The sequence below is a fragment of the Gasterosteus aculeatus genome, chromosome 7 (genome assembly GCF_964276395.1).
Source record: "Gasterosteus aculeatus chromosome 7, fGasAcu3.hap1.1, whole genome shotgun sequence".
Taxonomy (NCBI): Eukaryota; Metazoa; Chordata; class Actinopteri; order Perciformes; family Gasterosteidae; genus Gasterosteus; species Gasterosteus aculeatus.
The window spans coordinates 30,753,626-30,771,290 of record NC_135694.1 but is presented as its reverse complement, the minus strand read 5'-3'; the positions used below and the strand labels follow the sequence as shown (position 1 = coordinate 30,771,290).

General features: G+C 47.2%; 2 protein-coding genes across 2 annotated transcripts; one reads left to right on the top strand and one right to left on the bottom strand.

Annotated features, from left to right (window-relative positions):
• The first annotated feature begins 302 nt into the window (after positions 1-302).
• aqp11 (aquaporin 11) lies at positions 303-4,027 on the top strand. Its single transcript, XM_040181797.2, has 3 exons — positions 303-1,964; positions 2,539-2,655; positions 2,750-4,027. Exons 1-3 carry the CDS (start codon positions 1,373-1,375, stop codon positions 2,854-2,856), a joined length of 816 nt encoding a protein of 271 aa, XP_040037731.2. The 5' UTR covers positions 303-1,372; the 3' UTR covers positions 2,857-4,027.
• A 1,225-nt stretch (positions 4,028-5,252) lies between these two features.
• rsf1b.1 (remodeling and spacing factor 1b, tandem duplicate 1) lies at positions 5,253-17,444 on the bottom strand. The gene is made up of 16 exons (XM_040181531.2): positions 17,235-17,444; positions 15,553-15,644; positions 15,352-15,444; positions 14,929-15,134; positions 14,744-14,835; positions 11,414-14,385; positions 11,046-11,324; positions 10,648-10,752; positions 10,464-10,543; positions 10,017-10,071; positions 9,832-9,944; positions 9,666-9,733; positions 9,194-9,407; positions 8,888-9,102; positions 8,554-8,733; positions 5,253-8,028 (listed from the first exon to the last, which is right to left on the bottom strand). Exons 1-16 carry the CDS (start codon positions 17,386-17,388, stop codon positions 7,463-7,465), a joined length of 5,484 nt encoding a protein of 1,827 aa, XP_040037465.2. The 5' UTR covers positions 17,389-17,444; the 3' UTR covers positions 5,253-7,462.
• Positions 17,445-17,665: the final 221 nt, after the last annotated feature.

Here is a 17,665-nt window from a genome sequence, read left to right as displayed (position 1 = left end):
CTGCCGTGAAGGCGCCCGGGGAGCAGTCAGGGGTTAGATGTCTTGCTCAGGGACACTTCGACATGGGACATTGAGCAGCCGGGGCTCAAACCACCAACCCTGCTGTTCCCGGCGCACCCGCTCTACTCCATTTGAACGGAAACGTTAATACTATTTGTTTTACGTTATCCAAAGTTGTGATTCTTGATCAAATGTATACGCCTTGATATCTGACAAAATACGATTAAAAATAAAAAGAACCGCCAAAACCTTTTATTCTGAAAATGGTCACGGAAACCAAACTATTGTAGATTCTCCTCCGCTTTACACCAGCTCCTGTTGATGCAGACGCCTCTGTATCCCTGACGGCCACCTGTTGCCCCAATAATGGAAACACACACCAACATCAGGGGGTCTGCGCCAAAGGGGCCTTTTTTTATTCAATCATTATGATGCGAAAGGAAATTCTGTTAATATGTAGACATGTATACTTGCATAGTGCATTCTTTTATAAAGCATTTGGGCTTTGATTTTGTAAAGAATATTTTAGACATTGGAATGGGAAATAGAGAATACTAAAGTTTTATAAAATGTATAAAAAATAAAATCAGGCTTTCTTTGACTGATTTGCTCGTGATCCTTTTGGCCCCTGAAGGCCCATTCAGATACACCCTTCAGGAACGCAATAACTTGATGTAAGCAGTGACCAGTCAGACCAATTCACACTCATCAGTCACACTACGGTTTGTTTAAAGACTGAAGCAGTCATCTAAACTTCCCCTTAAATACAGAGAATTCCTCTCAGCAAAACTAAATGTGTGTTCGAAGCGACAGAAAGAAAACATTCAAAGAGAACCTTTAACACCAGAATGGATCCTCGTGAAACTTTCAAGCTGATCATTTCAAATGAAGTCCTGGAACATTGGTCAGAAACACATCTGTCGAAGGACAAACACCAATTATTTAAGAGATTATTAATCTCCATGAAATGTCCATATAGAAAAAAGGGTCTCAGGATATCAGAAGTGTCCACAATAAATAAAATGCTCTGATTATACTAGCAGCCATATCAACTGAAGTTCCTTATTAATTAAAACTTAATAAAGTTAAAGTACGCCTAGTATCACCTTACTTTTGATGCAAAAGCTTTTGCAAATTCAAAGTATGCATTACTTTTTACTCCGGTTTTCCCACTTTGACATAAATATTTGAGCACATGACCTGCAAAATAAGGACCGCGCTTTTATTGTGAAAGCGTTTCCGCCTCGCTTCCGGTCTGGCCAGCGCGAGGCTTTGACGCAGCGTGGAGCAACTTTGACGTAACAACAACAACAAAAAAAAAAAAGTTGAAGCCCAGCGGACCGCAGCGGTCCGGCGCCACACAACCGGATCCATGAGCGACGCGTACGTCTCCCTGGCGGTTCTGGGGGCCGCGGTGCTGCTCAGCGAGGCGACCCGCGCCGCGGCAGCGCGCCTCCTCTCCGGAGTCCACCGGACGCGCGTCCTGGAGGCGGCGTCCACCTTCCAGCTCTGCTGCTGCACCCACGAACTCAAACTGCTGGGCGAAGCGGCGCCGCTGGCCCCGCCGCTCGGCCTCGCCCTCACCTACGCCGTGACGGTCGTCCACCTGGGGACGTTCCGCGGGGCCACGTGCAGCCCCATCGGGGCCGCGGAGAGCGTCTGCCGCGGGAAGAGCGGCGCCGCGGCCGCCGCCGCCCTCGTCGCCTGCCAGTTTGCGGCTGCGGTCGCCGCGCAGTTTTTCGCCACCGCCGTCTGGTCGCTGGGTCTCTCCGAGGTCCACGTGCGGCACCAGAGGTTCGGGTTCCGGTGCTTCGACCCCCTCGGCGGGACCCTTCGGGAGGCCGCGGCCGTCGAGCTGGGCTGCGCCTTCGCGGTCCAAGCCGCCGCCATGCACGCGAGCGCACTGGACGAGAAGCTCCGCGCGCACTTCCTGGCCGCAGTTATTACCGCGGTGGTTTACGCAGGTGTGCTGATCACCTGGGGGGGGCTGATCACCTGGGGGGGGGGGGGCTGATCACCTGGGGGGGTTTTCTTCTCTTTTTGACAAACAGATTCGGCTCATCAAGACGGATCCTACACTAATATATTATTATGTAATCATTTAAAGTATAATAAAGATCAATGCAACATTCATTATAAAGTGAAATAAATAACAATTCAATCAAAGACAAAAAAATAATGGCAACAGATCATTTAAAATATAATTAAAAACTTAAGATTTGTAAAATAAAATATATGACAATACAATTAAAAATGACAGATTTTAAGTAAAATATATAACAAATACTATGGCTTTAAGTAATTGATTCAAATGATTGATTAATGTGTCAATTATTGCTTCGGCTAATCATTCAAACTCTTTACACAAATGAGCCTGTTCATCAAGTCAAAAATGACATGTGGGTTTTTTTCTCGCCGCATTCTCGGAAGATTATCATGTCAGACCTGCTAAACAAACCTATTTCTTAGTTTACCAAACACGCACAAGTGTCAACTGTTCCCTTAGTTGTTGTTGTCCTTAATCTCCCTCCCGTGCAGGTGGAGGTATTTCTGGAGCTGTCTTCAACCCCGTCCTGGCCTTCTCCGTCCAGTTCCCCTGCAGCGGCCACACCTACCCGGAGTACTGCTTCGTCTACTGGCTGGGCCCCGTCTTAGGTGCACGCCGGCGTCGGGCCCGTCGCTCCCAGTCTCTTGTTCCAGTCGTGCCCAAAGTGTGACCCCTTGTGTCTTCCCCGTGTGTCCCACTCAGGGGTGGCGAGCTGCGTCCTGCTGTTTGAGAAGGTCGTCCCCTTCCTCTCCGGGAAGACCCCCGTCGGGCCGGACGTCCCCGTCGTCCAGAAGGAGAAGACCCAGTAGCGTCCTCGACGTGAGACGTTTGTGCCTTACGCTTTTAATTCCATGACACCAGCATGCAGTTATTTGCTGTTCCTGTCTGTAAGATGATGCTGTGATTATAGCACGAGGAGGCCTGTGACGTCTGGCCGCTTAAAACAAAGCTCACTTGAATCTATCGGTGCAAATTAACACATAAATGTGCTTCCGCGTCCTAGAATGTGAAACCACAACTTGCCTGAGAATCGTGATGTTTAAAGTTGTGATTTGTGCGCTTTCATTCTGCAATGCAGACACAAGCAGCTGATGGCTCATTAGGCAGAAAACACTGACGCGAACATTTACATTTTATAGCTAACAAACTAAACTGCGTTTTGTTTTTGCAAAAATGTTTTGCGCATAAAATACTGTGGAAAAAGCACATTGCTACAGAAGAAATGTTTCCTGCTGAGTATCTGTGACTCACTCAATACTTCTAACGTCAAACCACTTAAACGTGTTTCCAAAATGTAGAAACATTGAAACTTTTAATGCACAAAAATGAACCAAAGATCACACAAAAAAACACATAGAATGCATGCGCTCAAAGTGCAGATTTAACTTGTATAAAGTACAAGTACAACAGAAGTATACTCTAATTCACTAAACAAACCATGTCTGACAAAACTCACGTTTGAGTGTGAAATAATCCTAATAATAATAATACGTGATATTAACTTCGGGGGCTTTGATGAGCTGGCAGTGAATTAGATGTACGCTGGTTTTTCTCTGATTTAATGAGAATCTGTGATTTCACCAAAATGTTTCTGTGGCTCTGAACGTGTAAACAACCTTTTATATTCTTCTGAAGTTTATGGACCAAAGCTTGGAGCTTCTGTTTAGTCTACGTTTCCCATGATGCATCATTATTGACTAATGATCACTTACTAGCTGAAGGGTTGAAAGTAAACTTGTGTAATATTTACATACACTGATCATTTCTCTGTAAACAAGGAGAAAAATAATTTACTTGAATTCTAAATAAATGTCAGGAATGATGATACTGCATTTTATTTATTTTAGGAATGTGATTAAGCTTAACCACTTTTGACTGTCAGTAAAATATATTGTATATTTTCAGAGTGTTGTAATTCAAAAAGGAATTTGTAAAGTCTTACATGAAATATTTTCAATAAAACATGTATTCTAAAAAGAACTCGTTAATCCTTGTTTACTTCATTTCAGATGTTGCTGATTTATTTTAATTTCACTGAAACAATTAAAGACTGAATAATCATCATCCATTATCTCCACAATGAACACAGACTCCTTCGTGGTCCCGAAGGAGAAAAAGCTCCTGCGGCGCGTCGTGCTGGTACTTCGGGCCCTGTGGTGTCCGTTACACAAGCTGACCTTTGACCCTCACCTTCTGCACTCCTTTCCTTCTGCTCGTCACTCTGGAGTGACTCAGCTAAATGTGTTTAACATTCAGTGCAGTGACTAATAAAACACCCTTCTCTAGATATGATATGTGTCTGTACCGTCTAATCTAATTCATTTCATTCTGTTTGTGTTTTTATCAGCGCTTTTAGAGCTGTGTTGATCTTGATTTTTATTATGTCCGTGTGTGCTTTTCCCTCATCTGCTGCTTTAATCCTGTGCGTTTCCCCATCCTGATACTAATAAAAGATGATTTTATCTCTTTTTATGAGACGGCCTGCGCCTGCTGGATTATGGGGAACACGTCAGAGTTTAGCCGAGCCGCTGATGTACGCCGACGACCTCTGCTGGCATGAGGAAGCCTTTAGATCACTACCAAAGTAAAAGTACCGTAACAACTCTCAAGTCATGCAGCAGTTCAAGTATTATCAGCCGAATGTACTTAAAGAATGAAAAGTAGAAGTACATTGGACAGGAACGTCTTCATTCGAACTATCTATGATTCTGGATTAAGATCACTGCTGCAGTACGTAGTGTTCAAGTATATATGTATATACACACATATATATATATATATATATATATAGTAATAGATACTCACATCATTCCCAGCATTTTATCATGTTAACATTTGCTAACAAATATAAAAGTGACAATAGTAAATATACCTCCTACATCTTTTTTGTTATTACTGATATTATATCCCTCCCAATCCAAATACTTTAAGGCTATGATGTAATAATATCATCCTTTACTAATCCATCCAATCAGCGTGTTCACTGTGTCATGTTAGCATTTAGCTCAGACAGCTCTGCCTGCCCATTTCAATGTGTCCATTATTCAACATATTGCTACAAATAGATTGCTTGCAAATAAAATGGTCTATTTGAAAATCGATATATTCATTGCACGTGACTGAATGTGTTAATGACATCTGAGAACAGAAAGAAGCACCTTTCCACTATAATTCCTACATCAAAAATCACTAAGACAGGATGACGTGGGGCTGGAGACCGATTTTATTATGACAAATGTACAAGATCATATTCATATGAAATAACAGTAAAGTTAACAAAAACGTAAGGAGCAGACAAAGCACCAACAACCAGTCAACTAGCATCTATACACAGTGGGCAGGCTGTTTCCTCCCAGCTTCATCATGAGGTAAATAGGAAACTAACACTTTTCTCATTGGCACCGACTTGCTCCTTTAATCCCATCGGCCTTTATTTGCTCGGCTCCTCTCTTCTATGCAGGAGAGGAGATAATAATACCTTCTCATTTAAAACATGGTTACACGCGGACGTCCACGTTCCTCGACTGTCGACTCCACCCGCCAGAACACATACCGCTATTATTACAGGTGTAGAATCGGGTTTTCTACGTTCTGTTCAGCTAATCTAAACGCTAAATGTGTGTGTGTGTGTGTGCGTGCATGCTTGGAGGCCAAAGTCGTACTTCTTTTGTCGTGGAGGTCTTGGCCATCGCTGGTTATTTGTAAAACAGCATGATAAATAGAGTGGTTTCTCCTCTGTGAAGACCATGCTGAGACTAATTTACAAAATATGTTACAAACATGTTACAAGCTTGATTTCATCACTTGACTCAGCTGTCCAAGATTATTTTCTAGATAAATCCCCCCCCCCCTAAGCTTCTGCAACGTGCCTTTTATAGGTCAGTGCATGCTTGCCTGTGCAGCTTCGCCGGTAAACCACGAGATGCTGCACGCCGTTCAGCGCTGATGCAACAACACGCCGGGAGAATCCTTACAAATATGCCAAACGGTTTCTGGTTTTGTGCCGATATTACTTCCCTACAAAAGAAAACCATTAAAAACTCATGCAATCCCGAAGAATTGCCCGATATATTTTTTCCATTATAAAAAAATGCCTCTAAATATATTACAGCAAGAAACTAGAGATATACACAGACTGGTTCCAGCAGAGGTCGTGGAGTCATTGGTTGGTTCTTTTTGTCGATGTTCCCTCATTAAGAAACTGCAGACAGGTTACAGACACAAATTAGTCCAAGTTGGTCATTCTTCACAATCTTGATTTGGTTTCAGGTCTTAAAAGTCTGCATTTTACATCTATTTGACCCCAAAATAAACTCAAGATTATGAAAATAGAGAAGAAAACAAAAGGGGTATTTTGGATCTTAGTGTTTTCTCAGCAACACACTTTAGCAGGTTTTTTAACCTTTCTATAAAGGACAATGTACAAATAAAAAAAATAAGACACTTTACATTTCAAGAGACAACAAATTAAAGTTTAGATATACAAAAAGAAATGCATTAAAAAATAAGTCACAAAAGTTAACACAATGTAATAAGGGGGAACTAGACTAAAGCTCATGATTACATGTGTGAACCAGAACAAACACTCAGGATTCCAACGGATGGAAGTTAAACTTGTATGTTTACAATGTACAAAAGCTACGCTATCACTCAACGAATGAAGGTCCGTCGACTTGTTTTTAAATGGGTTATTTGACCAGAATATATAGTCTCATCTAAAGCTCTAACAAATCAGGTTTGAATGGCACAGTGCATAGCTAGCTACTGTTAGCTTAGCATAGTCATGATAGCTAAAGCAGACAAACAAGCAGAAAGAGGCTCACTTGTAGCTAAGCCAAGCTAAGCTAGGCTAAGCTAAGCTAGCCTGATTCTGCAACAAGTCAAATAAATGATCACTTCTCCCAAAATGGAAAACTATTTTCGGATAAAAACGTACCACCACGATTCAATTAAATGCCCAGAACCTTAAATCATCTGTGGAACAAATTCTTTCAGTCAAAAATCTTTAAAAGTCATTGAGCAGTGGAATAAAAATGCCTCCACACCTTCCTGCGCTTTGAACTCATTTCCTTTTGAAGCAATGAGGAGAGCACAAGATACGATCTGTAGATGATGAAGATGATGTTAGAAGGAGCTGGTTTGGCAGTACGGAGATAAAAGACGCCGCCGATGAAGGAATTAAGCGTCGGCTGTTTGGTTCCCTCGATGTAGAACAATCCCACAGGGACAGACTGCTGGATCCAGTTCTTTGCTGAGACTCGAGGTCCAGATGACACAAGTTAGAAGGCCAATAAGGAAGTGTGGCTGGCACGGGGGGGGCGGGGTATGAAGGGGGGGGGGGGGGCGGGGTAATAAAGTTAAGCAATATAAAAATACCACAAAGAATGAAACGGTACAACATTTGTTTTGTTCTCTTTACAAATCCTCGTTATTGCAGACGTAATCCACCAGGTCTGTGACTCCCAACAGGTCGTCCTCATCCTCGTCCTGCGGCGCCCCCTCCTGGCCAACCTGACCGTTGGGCGCTATGGCAACAGTTGGTGTGGCGCTGATGTTTTTGGGGGGCTCCGGCGCCGCGGCGGGCCGGCTGACGGGGCCCTCGGGGCTCTTTACTGAGCTCTGTCCGTTGGTGGGCGGCAGCGCCGCCGCCGCTTTGCAGTCCACCGGGGTCGTTCCTGTCGACTCCTCGTCCGGGGTTCCAGCGGCTTTCTTCTCCTTCGCTTCCTCCTTCTGGTCCTTCCCCTCCTCATCATCCTCGTCCTCGCTGTCGTCGGAGTCGATGCGGTTCACGCGTTTTCGGATCGGACGGTCCTCCTCAGACGATTCGTCCGAGTCGTCGTCCGACTCGTCGTCCTCGGAGGCTCTCCGGCGTTTGAGAGCGAGGCGTCTGCGCCGCTGCTGGGATTCGTCCTCCGAGGAGTCGGCTCTCCTCTTCGCCCCGCGGCCCCTGGGCTCCTCCTCGGAACCTCTGGAGGAACTCGCTGGGGGAAAAAAAGAAAACAACGGACGCCATTTAGGTGAAACGAAGCAGAAAGATGGAGGCAAGTTAAAATAAGAGCTGGTGTTCAGCGCTCATCAGCACAAATGACACATTGTGACATGTTGACACCCGCTGAAGGTGTTTGAAGCTTCTTCTGTAGTCATGGATACACAAAACACACCAGAGCATAATGGAAACATGTCAAATGAAAAGCAGCTGCATTTTCATCTTGTGATGTACGAAATAAATGTCAACGAACCATCTCCTTCATGAACAAACATCTGATAGACGAGTCCGGGTCCAAATAGAATCATTTAAAAAAACAGTATTGAACAGAACCACTCTGATGACAAATGATCAGCTTTGTTAAGTGCAGATCTGTGTCGCTGTCCGTGGTGCTGAACGCTTTATTTACAGGATTTCTAAACCGGCAGATCAGTTGTGAGGGGACTTCTTTATTGAAAAGAACGCGTCATTCTGTCACACAAGCAGAGGAAACATTAGGTGTGACTGTTCGTCTCCTGACCGTCGCTGTCGGAGCTGTCCGGACGGACCCGGCGCTTCGTCTTGGACGGTCGGGTTTCGTTCTGAGAGCCGCCGGACTCGGACGTTTCGCAGTAGTTGACTCGCTTCTTCTGACTGCGGCGCGAGCGCCGGAAGCTCACGTCCAGGTCGCTGTCGCTGAACTCGCTGGAGCCTTCGGTCACTGGACGCACAAAACCGGACCAACGGACATTTTATGAGACAACTGGAAATAGTATTTGGCTTTTCTGTTCAATAAATTAGTATGTTTAGTAAATAAAAGTAAAATCGTTTTTTTTTTGTTTTTTTTAAGATTGAATTTATTTAATTAAGAATACCTATTTCCTCCTCATCTTCCTCGTCCGTTTCCTCCTCTTCATCATCCGAGTAGCCCCTCGGCCGTCGTCGCTTTCTGGAGCTCCGCCGCCGTTTCAGCGGCTTCCTGCGCCGCGAGGAGGCGTTTCGCCGCTTGCCGTCCCCGTTGCTGCCGCTGTTGTTGGACTCCGACTCGCCTTCGCTCTCGTTTTCCGTCACGACGAACTCCTCCTCCGAGCTGCGTCGGGGGAAAGAGGGACGGAGCGCGTGGACGTGAGTGTCGGATTCCGCGGCGTCCGGTCGTGAGAAAACGCCCTTTGCGAACGTACCTTTCACTGACGCGGAACTCCTCCTCGCTCTCCTCCTCCTCCACCGTGCTGTCGCTGTCCAGGTCGTTGAGGCGCCGGCGCTTCTTCCTGCGCTGCCCGGCGGGGGGGCGGGGCGGGCGCCCGTTCTCTTTGCCCTCGCCCGCCTCCAGGATGGTGGACATGTCCTTCCCTCGGTGTCCGGTGATGTTGGCCATGTCTTTGCCCCGTCCAGCTCCTGTGAAGACAAACCAAAGGATCTTAAAAAAAAAGGAAAAAAGTTCAACGTATTTAACGAAGGGAACAGGAGAGAATCGATACTTTCACGGCTTCGTCTATTCTTGCCCCCATTAAAAGGGTTTTTAATCATCGGGGTCGAGGTTGTTTTCCGCTCAGAAGACATTTAGTGAATTATGGTCCATTTAGATTCAGACAGACCATGAGGCAGGGATGCTTTAAGGCGGGGCTTAGTGTGATAGACAACTCCTCCTCTCACCTCCGCCCTCAGCTTCTTTGATGTCTTCCTCGATCGCCTCCTCGATCGCCTCGTCGAATTCATCAAATCTGTGAAATGAACATAAGCAAAGACAATAAACACACGTGTGTGTGTGTGTGTGTGTTTGCAAACGTTCCATCTCATCACGTTGTTATTCCCTTGTCACCTGTAGCTGATGGATTTCTTGGTCCTCGTTGACCTTCGACCCCAGCTCTTACTCCGCTTCGCTTCTTTCTTCTCCTTGACGATGATCTCGGGCTTCTCCTCCTCCACCTCCCCCTGCAACACGCTCACAGGTAAATACCGGCCGTTTGTTTGGCACGAAAGTACCGATTCACACCAACTACTGACCGAGGGCGCGATGATGTTTTCAAGGCTGATTCCAACGTAGATGAGTCGCTCTTTCCTGGAGGAGATTAGACGCAATGAGAAAGCTTCCAATGCCAGTTAGGTGCAATATGGACAATACAGTCACAATACTTTTGCATTCTAAGTCAGAATAATTAGCACATGTGTGGGTGTCAGAATGGAAAAAGCTCTTACTGGGAAATTTCCCAATGAAGCGTACGATGATTGAAACTTATTGTGAGCGACTTTAAATCAAAGATTGGAACAAAATAAGGGAAATATAAATGATTAGGGGTAGTAACATTGACACCCGTGCAAAATAGAAAAGAATATCAAAAGGTAGGATAGTGACATCATTATTTTTTAAAGGGGTGATTAGAGTACATCTGGATCTGCGATTAAAAAACATCTGGTATGCAAACAGCTGTTCTCTGGGCACCAACGTCTCACCGTCTCTCGGCGCGCTCCTTCTTCTTCAAAGCGGCGTCCAGGTTCGTGAGCTGCTCGTCCAACTTGTCGCAGAGCAGCTTCTGCGGGGGGGGGGGGGGGGGACGGCGAGGACGTCAGGACACATTCCATTCACGCACACATTTGTTCACGTACGTTTGATGTGACCTTTGACATGCGTGCGTACGTGTTGACAGGGCGGACAGAACCACTCTCCGTCGGGGATGATCATGAGCGGAGGCCGCAGGCAGGCGGTGTGGTACCCGCTGTCACACGAGTCACACAGCAGGATCTGGAGGATTCAAAGAGGAAACCACCGACTTCACCAACGGGGGATTTGACACATTTTGTATCGTTAGCTGAAGATCGTTTTAAACTAAATAAATGATAAATAGATATTTAACAGTGTCAGTGATGGACAAACGGTTTCCAGATTCTACAATTAATCAATGGGGAACTTTACCGGTAGATTATTGATGATTACGGTTGTAAAACCTACTGAACCAATCACAGAGTCCGACTCCCCTCATCAGCATCACTACCATTATTAGCCAATGAGAGACAAGCAAAGCCGTGAGAACCCACCAGCTCGGGCTGATTCGGGAGGCCGCAGTGTTTGCAGGGGTCGTCGTTGGGGGGCAGGTCGTCGTCAGAGGACGTGGAGGAGGCGGAGCTTCGTCTCTCTCGGTTGCGGCTCCGCCTCTTCCTGCTCCGCTCCACCTTGTAGTCTTCGTCGCTGTCGTCCTCGCTCTCCTCCTCGTCCTCGTCCTCGCTGGACTCCTCGTCGCTGTTATCGTCTTCGGAGCCTTTCTTTTTGCGGCGGGACCGCGTGTTGGACCACCGGACCCTCCGCCTCTTCCTCCCCTTAGAGACGGACACAGAGGACGGCTCAGGAAATGAGCTCCCGATGTGAAACATCAAACAGAGACGTAAAGCGCAGTGAGACACGTTACCTTTGGTTTGGGCCGATCCTCCTGGTCCACCTTCTTCTCTCTGGGATTCTTCTGTACAGCTTTCCCTTCCTCCTCTTCCTCTTCCTCCTCCTCCAACAACAACTTCTCTTTCTCGGCCTCGTCGTCTCCGTCCTTCTCGGCCGCGGGTTTCTCCGCCTTCCTGTCGTGGACCTCCACCGCCTTGGCCGTGGGCCTGGAGATCCTCACGGACCTTCGGAGACACCTCCCCGCGGCGGGGACGGACTCGGAGTCCGCTTGGATCTCGTCCCTCTGGAGCTGGGCTTTCCTCCGGTGGCCTCTGGGATTGAACGTGCGGGATGACGGCCTCCCGCCGTTGGCCAACTCTTTCTTTGCCGACGCCTCGTCTCGGCTCTCGCTTTTAGGGCCGCCGTCCTCGCCGGGTTCTCTGTCCGGGCCGACGTCTTTCTCAAGTGGGTCCAGTTCTTTGCCGGCGGTTTGGGGAGCAGATTCCTGCGGTTTGGTCGAGGCTTCAGTTCCACTACGAGCTCCTTCCTGCTCTTTGCTTTCTACCTTTGTGTCCTTTGTCTTCTCAATATTTGTGTCCTTTTCTTTGTCAGTGTCATTTTCCTTCTCGGTGTCAGTGTCCTTTTTCTTTTCAATGTTTGTGTCCTTTTTCTGGTCAGTGTCCTTTTTCTTTTCAATGTTTGTGTCCTTTTTCTGGTCAGTGTCCTTTTTCTTTTCAATGTTTGTGTCCTTTTTCTGGTCAGTGTCCTTTTTCTTTTCAATATTTGTGTCCTTTTCCTTGTCAGTGACTGTGTCCCTTTTGTTGTCAGTGTCCTTTTGCTTTTCAATATTTGTGTCCTTTTTCTTCTCAGTGTCCTTTTTATTTTCAATGTTTGTGTCCTTTTTAGTTTCCTTATCTGTGTCCTTTTTCTTTTCAACGTCTGTGACCTTCCTTTCATTGTCCGTCTTGTCGTCGGTGTCTTTTTTTGTTTCCTTGTCTACGTTCTTCTCTGTATCCTTTTTCATCTTGTCTGTGTCCCTCTTTTCCTTGTCCGTGTCCTTTTTACTCGCCGATGGACGCTCTGCCTCAGTTTTGTCCACTCGCTGTCCCATGTGGCATCGTTCAGCTCCTTGAGAGGTGGTTTTGTCCTCCACGGAGCTGGATGGCTTATCTGTCCCCCCAGAAGCGTCCTTCCTCTTCCGTGCAGCGGAGTCCCCCTCAGCTTTGTCCTCTTCTCGAGCCTTTGGATGGTGTCCTACTGCTTTCACGTCCCCGGCGGTAAGCGTGGTGTCGCTCTTCTTGGAGTCGTCGCGTATCGTACCGTTGTCTCGGCCGCCCGTCTTCTTCCCCTCTTCGGAGTTTTTACTCGTCTCCGTGTCTCCAGAGGCTGCGCCGGCGTCCCCCTCCGTCTTTGTCTCTGCATCGGGCCGCTGTGCAGGTTTACACGATGCGGCTAACTGTTTAATGACAGAGGACCCGACGGCGTCTCCAGCGGTGGACCGTCCTCCCGACGTCTCTCTGGTTGCTGGTCCCGCCGTCTTTTTAATGACAGACGCTGCGTCAGGACATTTCTTTGGAGCGTCTCTGTCTCCGCTCTCAGTTGCTTGGAGGACTCCCGGCGTCGTGGATTTCTGCAAGTCGGTCTCGCACGCCGTCGTTCCTCTCGTCGGAGACGCCTCCTTTAACTCGGAACCCTCCGACTCGACTTCTTTGCGTCTTCCCGACTCTCCGGTTTTCGTCTCACAAGACTCTTTTGTGGTGTCCTCTACTTTTTCTCGCTCGTCCCGATCAGACGGCGTCTCTGGTGCATTGTCTACGTCTCTGGTCTCTGTAGGACACTCGGTCTTTCCTTTTGGCGCGTTGCCTTCCGGCACATTCGGGTGCTTCTCGCCTGAGTCTTCTCTGTTGGGTACGAGCGCCTCCTCGCTGCAATCTTGCCCCTCCCCCTGCCCCTCCCCCTGGTCCGGCAGGGCGCCGTCCCTCCGTCGCCGCTCTGCAGATTCAACGGCTTCAGTGGCGAGCTCCTTCAGCGCCGGGCGTCCCCGGAGGACTTTCTCTGGTCCAGGCAGAACTTCCCCGTTCACAGTCAGAACCGGCGGCGCACTTGTCTGCTCGGGGGCGGGGTCCGTTGTGGGGGCGGGGTCCATTCTGGGGGCGGGGTCCACGGTGGGGGCGGGGTCTGTTTTGGAGGAGGGGTCTGCTGTGGAGGTGGTGTCTGTTGTGGGGGAGGGGTCTACTGTGGGGGAGGGGTCCATTGTGGGGGCGGGGTCTATTTTGGAGGAGGGGTCTGCTGTGGATGTGGGGTCCGTTGTGGGGGCGGGGTCTGCTGTGGAGGAGGGGTCTGCTGTGGGGGCGGGGTCTGCTGTGGGGGCGGGGTCTGTTGTGGAGGAGGGGTCTGCTGAGGGGGCGGGGTCTGTTGTGGAGGAGGGGTCTGTTGTGGGGGCGGGGTCCGTTGTGGAGGAGGGGTCTGCTGTGGAGGTGGGGTCTGTTGTGGGGGCGGGGTCAGATGTAGGGGCTTCTTTGAGCGGAGGGACCAGCGGGTTTTGCACGATGATGCCGCTGCTCTTTTCGAAGTCTTCGCTGTACTTCATCCCCCTCTTCTTCAGGGGGATCTTGGCCTGCTGGTCGTCCTTCAGCGCTTGCTGAACCTCCTCCGCGCTGCTCTTCTTCGCCTCGCCGGCCTTCTCCGCCTTCACGGGGACGCGCGGCGCCTCGGCGGCAGGTTCGCTGGCGTTACCGCCACACGCCTCCATCGGCTCCTCTTTGATGCTCTGGCTCTTGGTGCTGACATCGAGATCTCCTGAGGACTTTTCCGCATGGACCTCTGCTGGACCGCTGCCTTCAGCAACGCCGTTCAGAGACAATTTGGTGTCGGAAGCTTCCGTTTTCAAGTCGTCTTTCTCTGTCTCTTTCTCATCGTTCTCCATCTTTGGGGAGACGGGACGGGCGGCCTTGGTGGAGTCTTTGCTGTCGTCGTCGGACGTGTCCTCGAGCTTTTTAACTTCACCTGCAACGCACACATGGAAAGAAATCACACGGCTGCCGACTGGGTGGCCGCTCTGCGTGTGGATGTTCCTCAGGAAGCGAGCTGGTTGGATTGTTCTGCTTTGTGGTTCAGAGATCTGATATAAAGGCACCGGGATTCACTCGCCTTGTCTCCAAATAAAGACCTTTGATTCCAGAGAAATAGTCTAACACAGAAAAATATATTATTATTTTTGGTTTGTAGCTTTTTTTGCAGTCGAGTCGATCGTGTTTTAACCACAGTTGCATGTTTCTTTTTTGTTAATCATGAAACAGTAGTAGTTTAAATCTAATTATAAATACATAAAAACCCAAATGCAAGTTGAGCGTCTTCTCCTCACCCTCGGGTTTGTTTTCTTGGTCTCTTTTTAACAGCTCGGGGTCAATTTGCGTCTTCAGCAGAGCCACCACCTCGGCCAGGTCGTTTCTATCTCTGCAGGAGGAAAACAGGAGAAACAAAACCATTTAAGTCCCCACACACATCGAGCTTCATGTGCGGCGCAGCACGCGACCCCTCGGCGCTCACTTGACGATGCATTTCCACGAGGACCCGTCCAGGTCGTCCTGCTCCTCCAGGTAGACGCGCACGTTGTCCTCCTGGTCCAGCTGGAACCAGTACATCTGACCGTCTTTGTCCCGGCCGATGGGCTGCAGCCGCATCTTCTCCGGGTCCTCGTCGTTGATGGCCGTTTTGAACTTGACATTTTCGTCAAACTGACACTCGCACAAATACTGGAGGAGGAGGGAGAAGAACACATGTTTAAAAATACACACAATGTGTACGACAGGGAAGGAGTAGACACGGAACACACAATACGGCTGCACATGTCCAACGGATGCTTCTAAATATATACCTCATATCTTAAAAGTGGGATATTAGTTTGAATGTCTCAGATCCATTTCTTACTGAAATAAGATCAAATGTGTCCTTTGGATAAAGCGTTCTCACCTTAAGGATCCCCGTCTTGCACTCGCTCGTCAGCTCCTGGTACCCGTTCTGCTCGAGCTCCCACGCCCACGTGGTGTTGAACTCCTGACATACCTGCATACACAACATCCACAATCATTCTACCATTCCCAGCTTCAGGTATTCATACATTAATGAATATCACATTCCTACAAATATATCTCTCAAAAGGCGTTGGTTTACCTTCACTAAGTACTTCTCCCATCGGTCTGCTGACACCGACTTGCCGATCTTCCTCAGCAGCTTCACGTGTAGATCGACCAGCAGCTTCGGGACTGAGGGGTCACAGAGACGTGGAGGTTAATCACACAGCGTCCCGACAGGAAACGTGGCGTGTTCCATGATGATACATGACCGTAAACTGTAAACCCAGACGAGGACCCTTTTGGTCAGTGACACGTTCACGTATTCGATAATTGAGTCAATAATAGAGTTTATGGATTTAAAACGGCAAAGAATGAACAGCAGGTCGTCAGATCTTTCGAATGCCTTATTGTGATCGAGTAGAGGACTAAAGTCTCCACAGAACGATCTAAAAATAAAAGTTCCACCGGCTGGATTTAAAGTACGACTCTGACAAGTTGGTGTAAATATGGGCTTTAAAAGGACAAATTATTATCATTAGTCTGACATTGTGCTCAACAATAGAAACAATATTTACCAAACGGTTATAAATATTGATTTAAAGTGTAATACTTCTCCAGAACGGCCACTGAAAAAAAAATGCTGTTGGAATGTCGAGCTCAACAGTCAATAATAATAAATAATGTTACAAGGCGTTAAAAAATTAAGTGCAAGTTACATACAAACCTAAACATTTTGAACCGATCACAAAAAGAATCCTTCAACAATGTGTTTGTACAAAAGTTATATTTTAAACAAGAGGGCAGTTTGATTTAAACAGCGTGTATACGGTTATAACAATTAAGGTTGTTCCCTGGATTGGCTTGAAATATAATACCAAAAGTCCAAGAAACATTGAGGATAAAGTGCAACTTCTTTACATGTAAATCGTCTGTAATGTTTTACATTAACCAGTAAAATACATATTTTTTAAACATTAATATGTGTTAGTTTTAATATCCTTGCAACCATATTTTGTTTCTGTGTTCTATGAATACAGTTCTGCCACATCTAATATCGATTTGGTCCTACATATGGAAATGGAATGCCACAGTAATCTAATTAAATGTAATTAAAAAGCCACTTTAAGACTAACATTTCAAACGCAGATTATGTTAAACATTGTTTATTTAAGATACGTACATTTATATAATACAGATCACCTGACTCTATAATTTAATATAGATGATTGCATCTTTATTTTGAAAGCTTCCACCGGATGTCGTAGCCGTTACCGGCAGCATGACGGAAGCTGAGCAAACCACTACATGGCAAAATATTTTAACTGTAAATAAAGTGCACAATCGCGCGCCCGACAGAGATGGTGACGTTCTCGCCCATTAATTATCAACCCGCACGACGTGTTGCACGAACAATCGCCGTCTTTGCCGCCTCGCAAACACTATCGCCACACATTTGTGTCTGTGTTACAACGGCAGATAAAGGCTGCCTGGAGAAAAATTAAACCCGATTCAAAAGCTAGAAAAGTGGGAGAAAACCTCGAGTAATTCGGTGGGTTCGCACTTGGATAATCATTTAATGTCGCAGGGACACGTTTTGCACTTCGAGAAACGGCTCTGGGACGCCGTGGACTTTAATTTAAGCAAATGCGAAGGTTAGAAAACCACACAATAACACACAACTAGCTAACGTAGCTGCTAGCCAGCTAGCACGGAATCATTAATGCAGCGGTTGAAGTCTCTCCTCCTCCCCGCTGGCAGCTGGGGGTTTCGCGGGCCTACCGGAGGATGTGTCCTGCAGGGATCGCTCCAGCTGGGGGAAGGTGAGCTCCGGCAAGTCCAACAACGCTCCGTACCTTTCCAGGAAGGAGCAAATCACGGCGTAATTTGGACACAAACCTGGGGAAGAACTCCCCGTTGCCGCCGAAGCAGCCATCTTTTCCACACCAGTGTCAAGCCAGTCGGAATAGAACCCAATACTTCCGGTGTTAACAAAATAAAGCGCTAATCGAAACAAGTTTTCCCCCCCATTTTTTTCAAATAGTATTGAAGTCACAGAACTTCATATTGATTGATTGTTTGACTCCATTAAATATATAATTTAATATTCGTGTAGTAAAAGACTCTACAAATGCTAACAAATAGGAATCTATACAAAACTAAATATGTGTTTTGCTATGGATGGAAAACAACAAATATTTAGAAGAAAAACA

Coding starts and splice junctions, on each gene's coding strand:
- aqp11 (XM_040181797.2), top strand. CDS start 1,373: ATGAGCGACGCGTACGTCTCCCTGGCGGTTCTGGGGGCCGCGGTGCTG. Junction 1,965..2,538: donor TACCGCGGTGGTTTACGCAG/GTGTGCTGATCA, acceptor CCTCCCGTGCAG/GTGGAGGTATTTCTGGAGCT. Junction 2,656..2,749: donor CTGGCTGGGCCCCGTCTTAG/GTGCACGCCGGC, acceptor TGTCCCACTCAG/GGGTGGCGAGCTGCGTCCTG.
- rsf1b.1 (XM_040181531.2), bottom strand. CDS start 17,388: ATGGCTGCTTCGGCGGCAACGGGGAGTTCTTCCCCAGGTTTGTGTCCA. Junction 9,945..10,016: donor AAAACATCATCGCGCCCTCG/GTCAGTAGTTGG, acceptor AGCGTGTTGCAG/GGGGAGGTGGAGGAGGAGAA. Junction 8,029..8,553: donor GGACAGCTCCGACAGCGACG/GTCAGGAGACGA, acceptor TTTTTCCCCCAG/CGAGTTCCTCCAGAGGTTCC.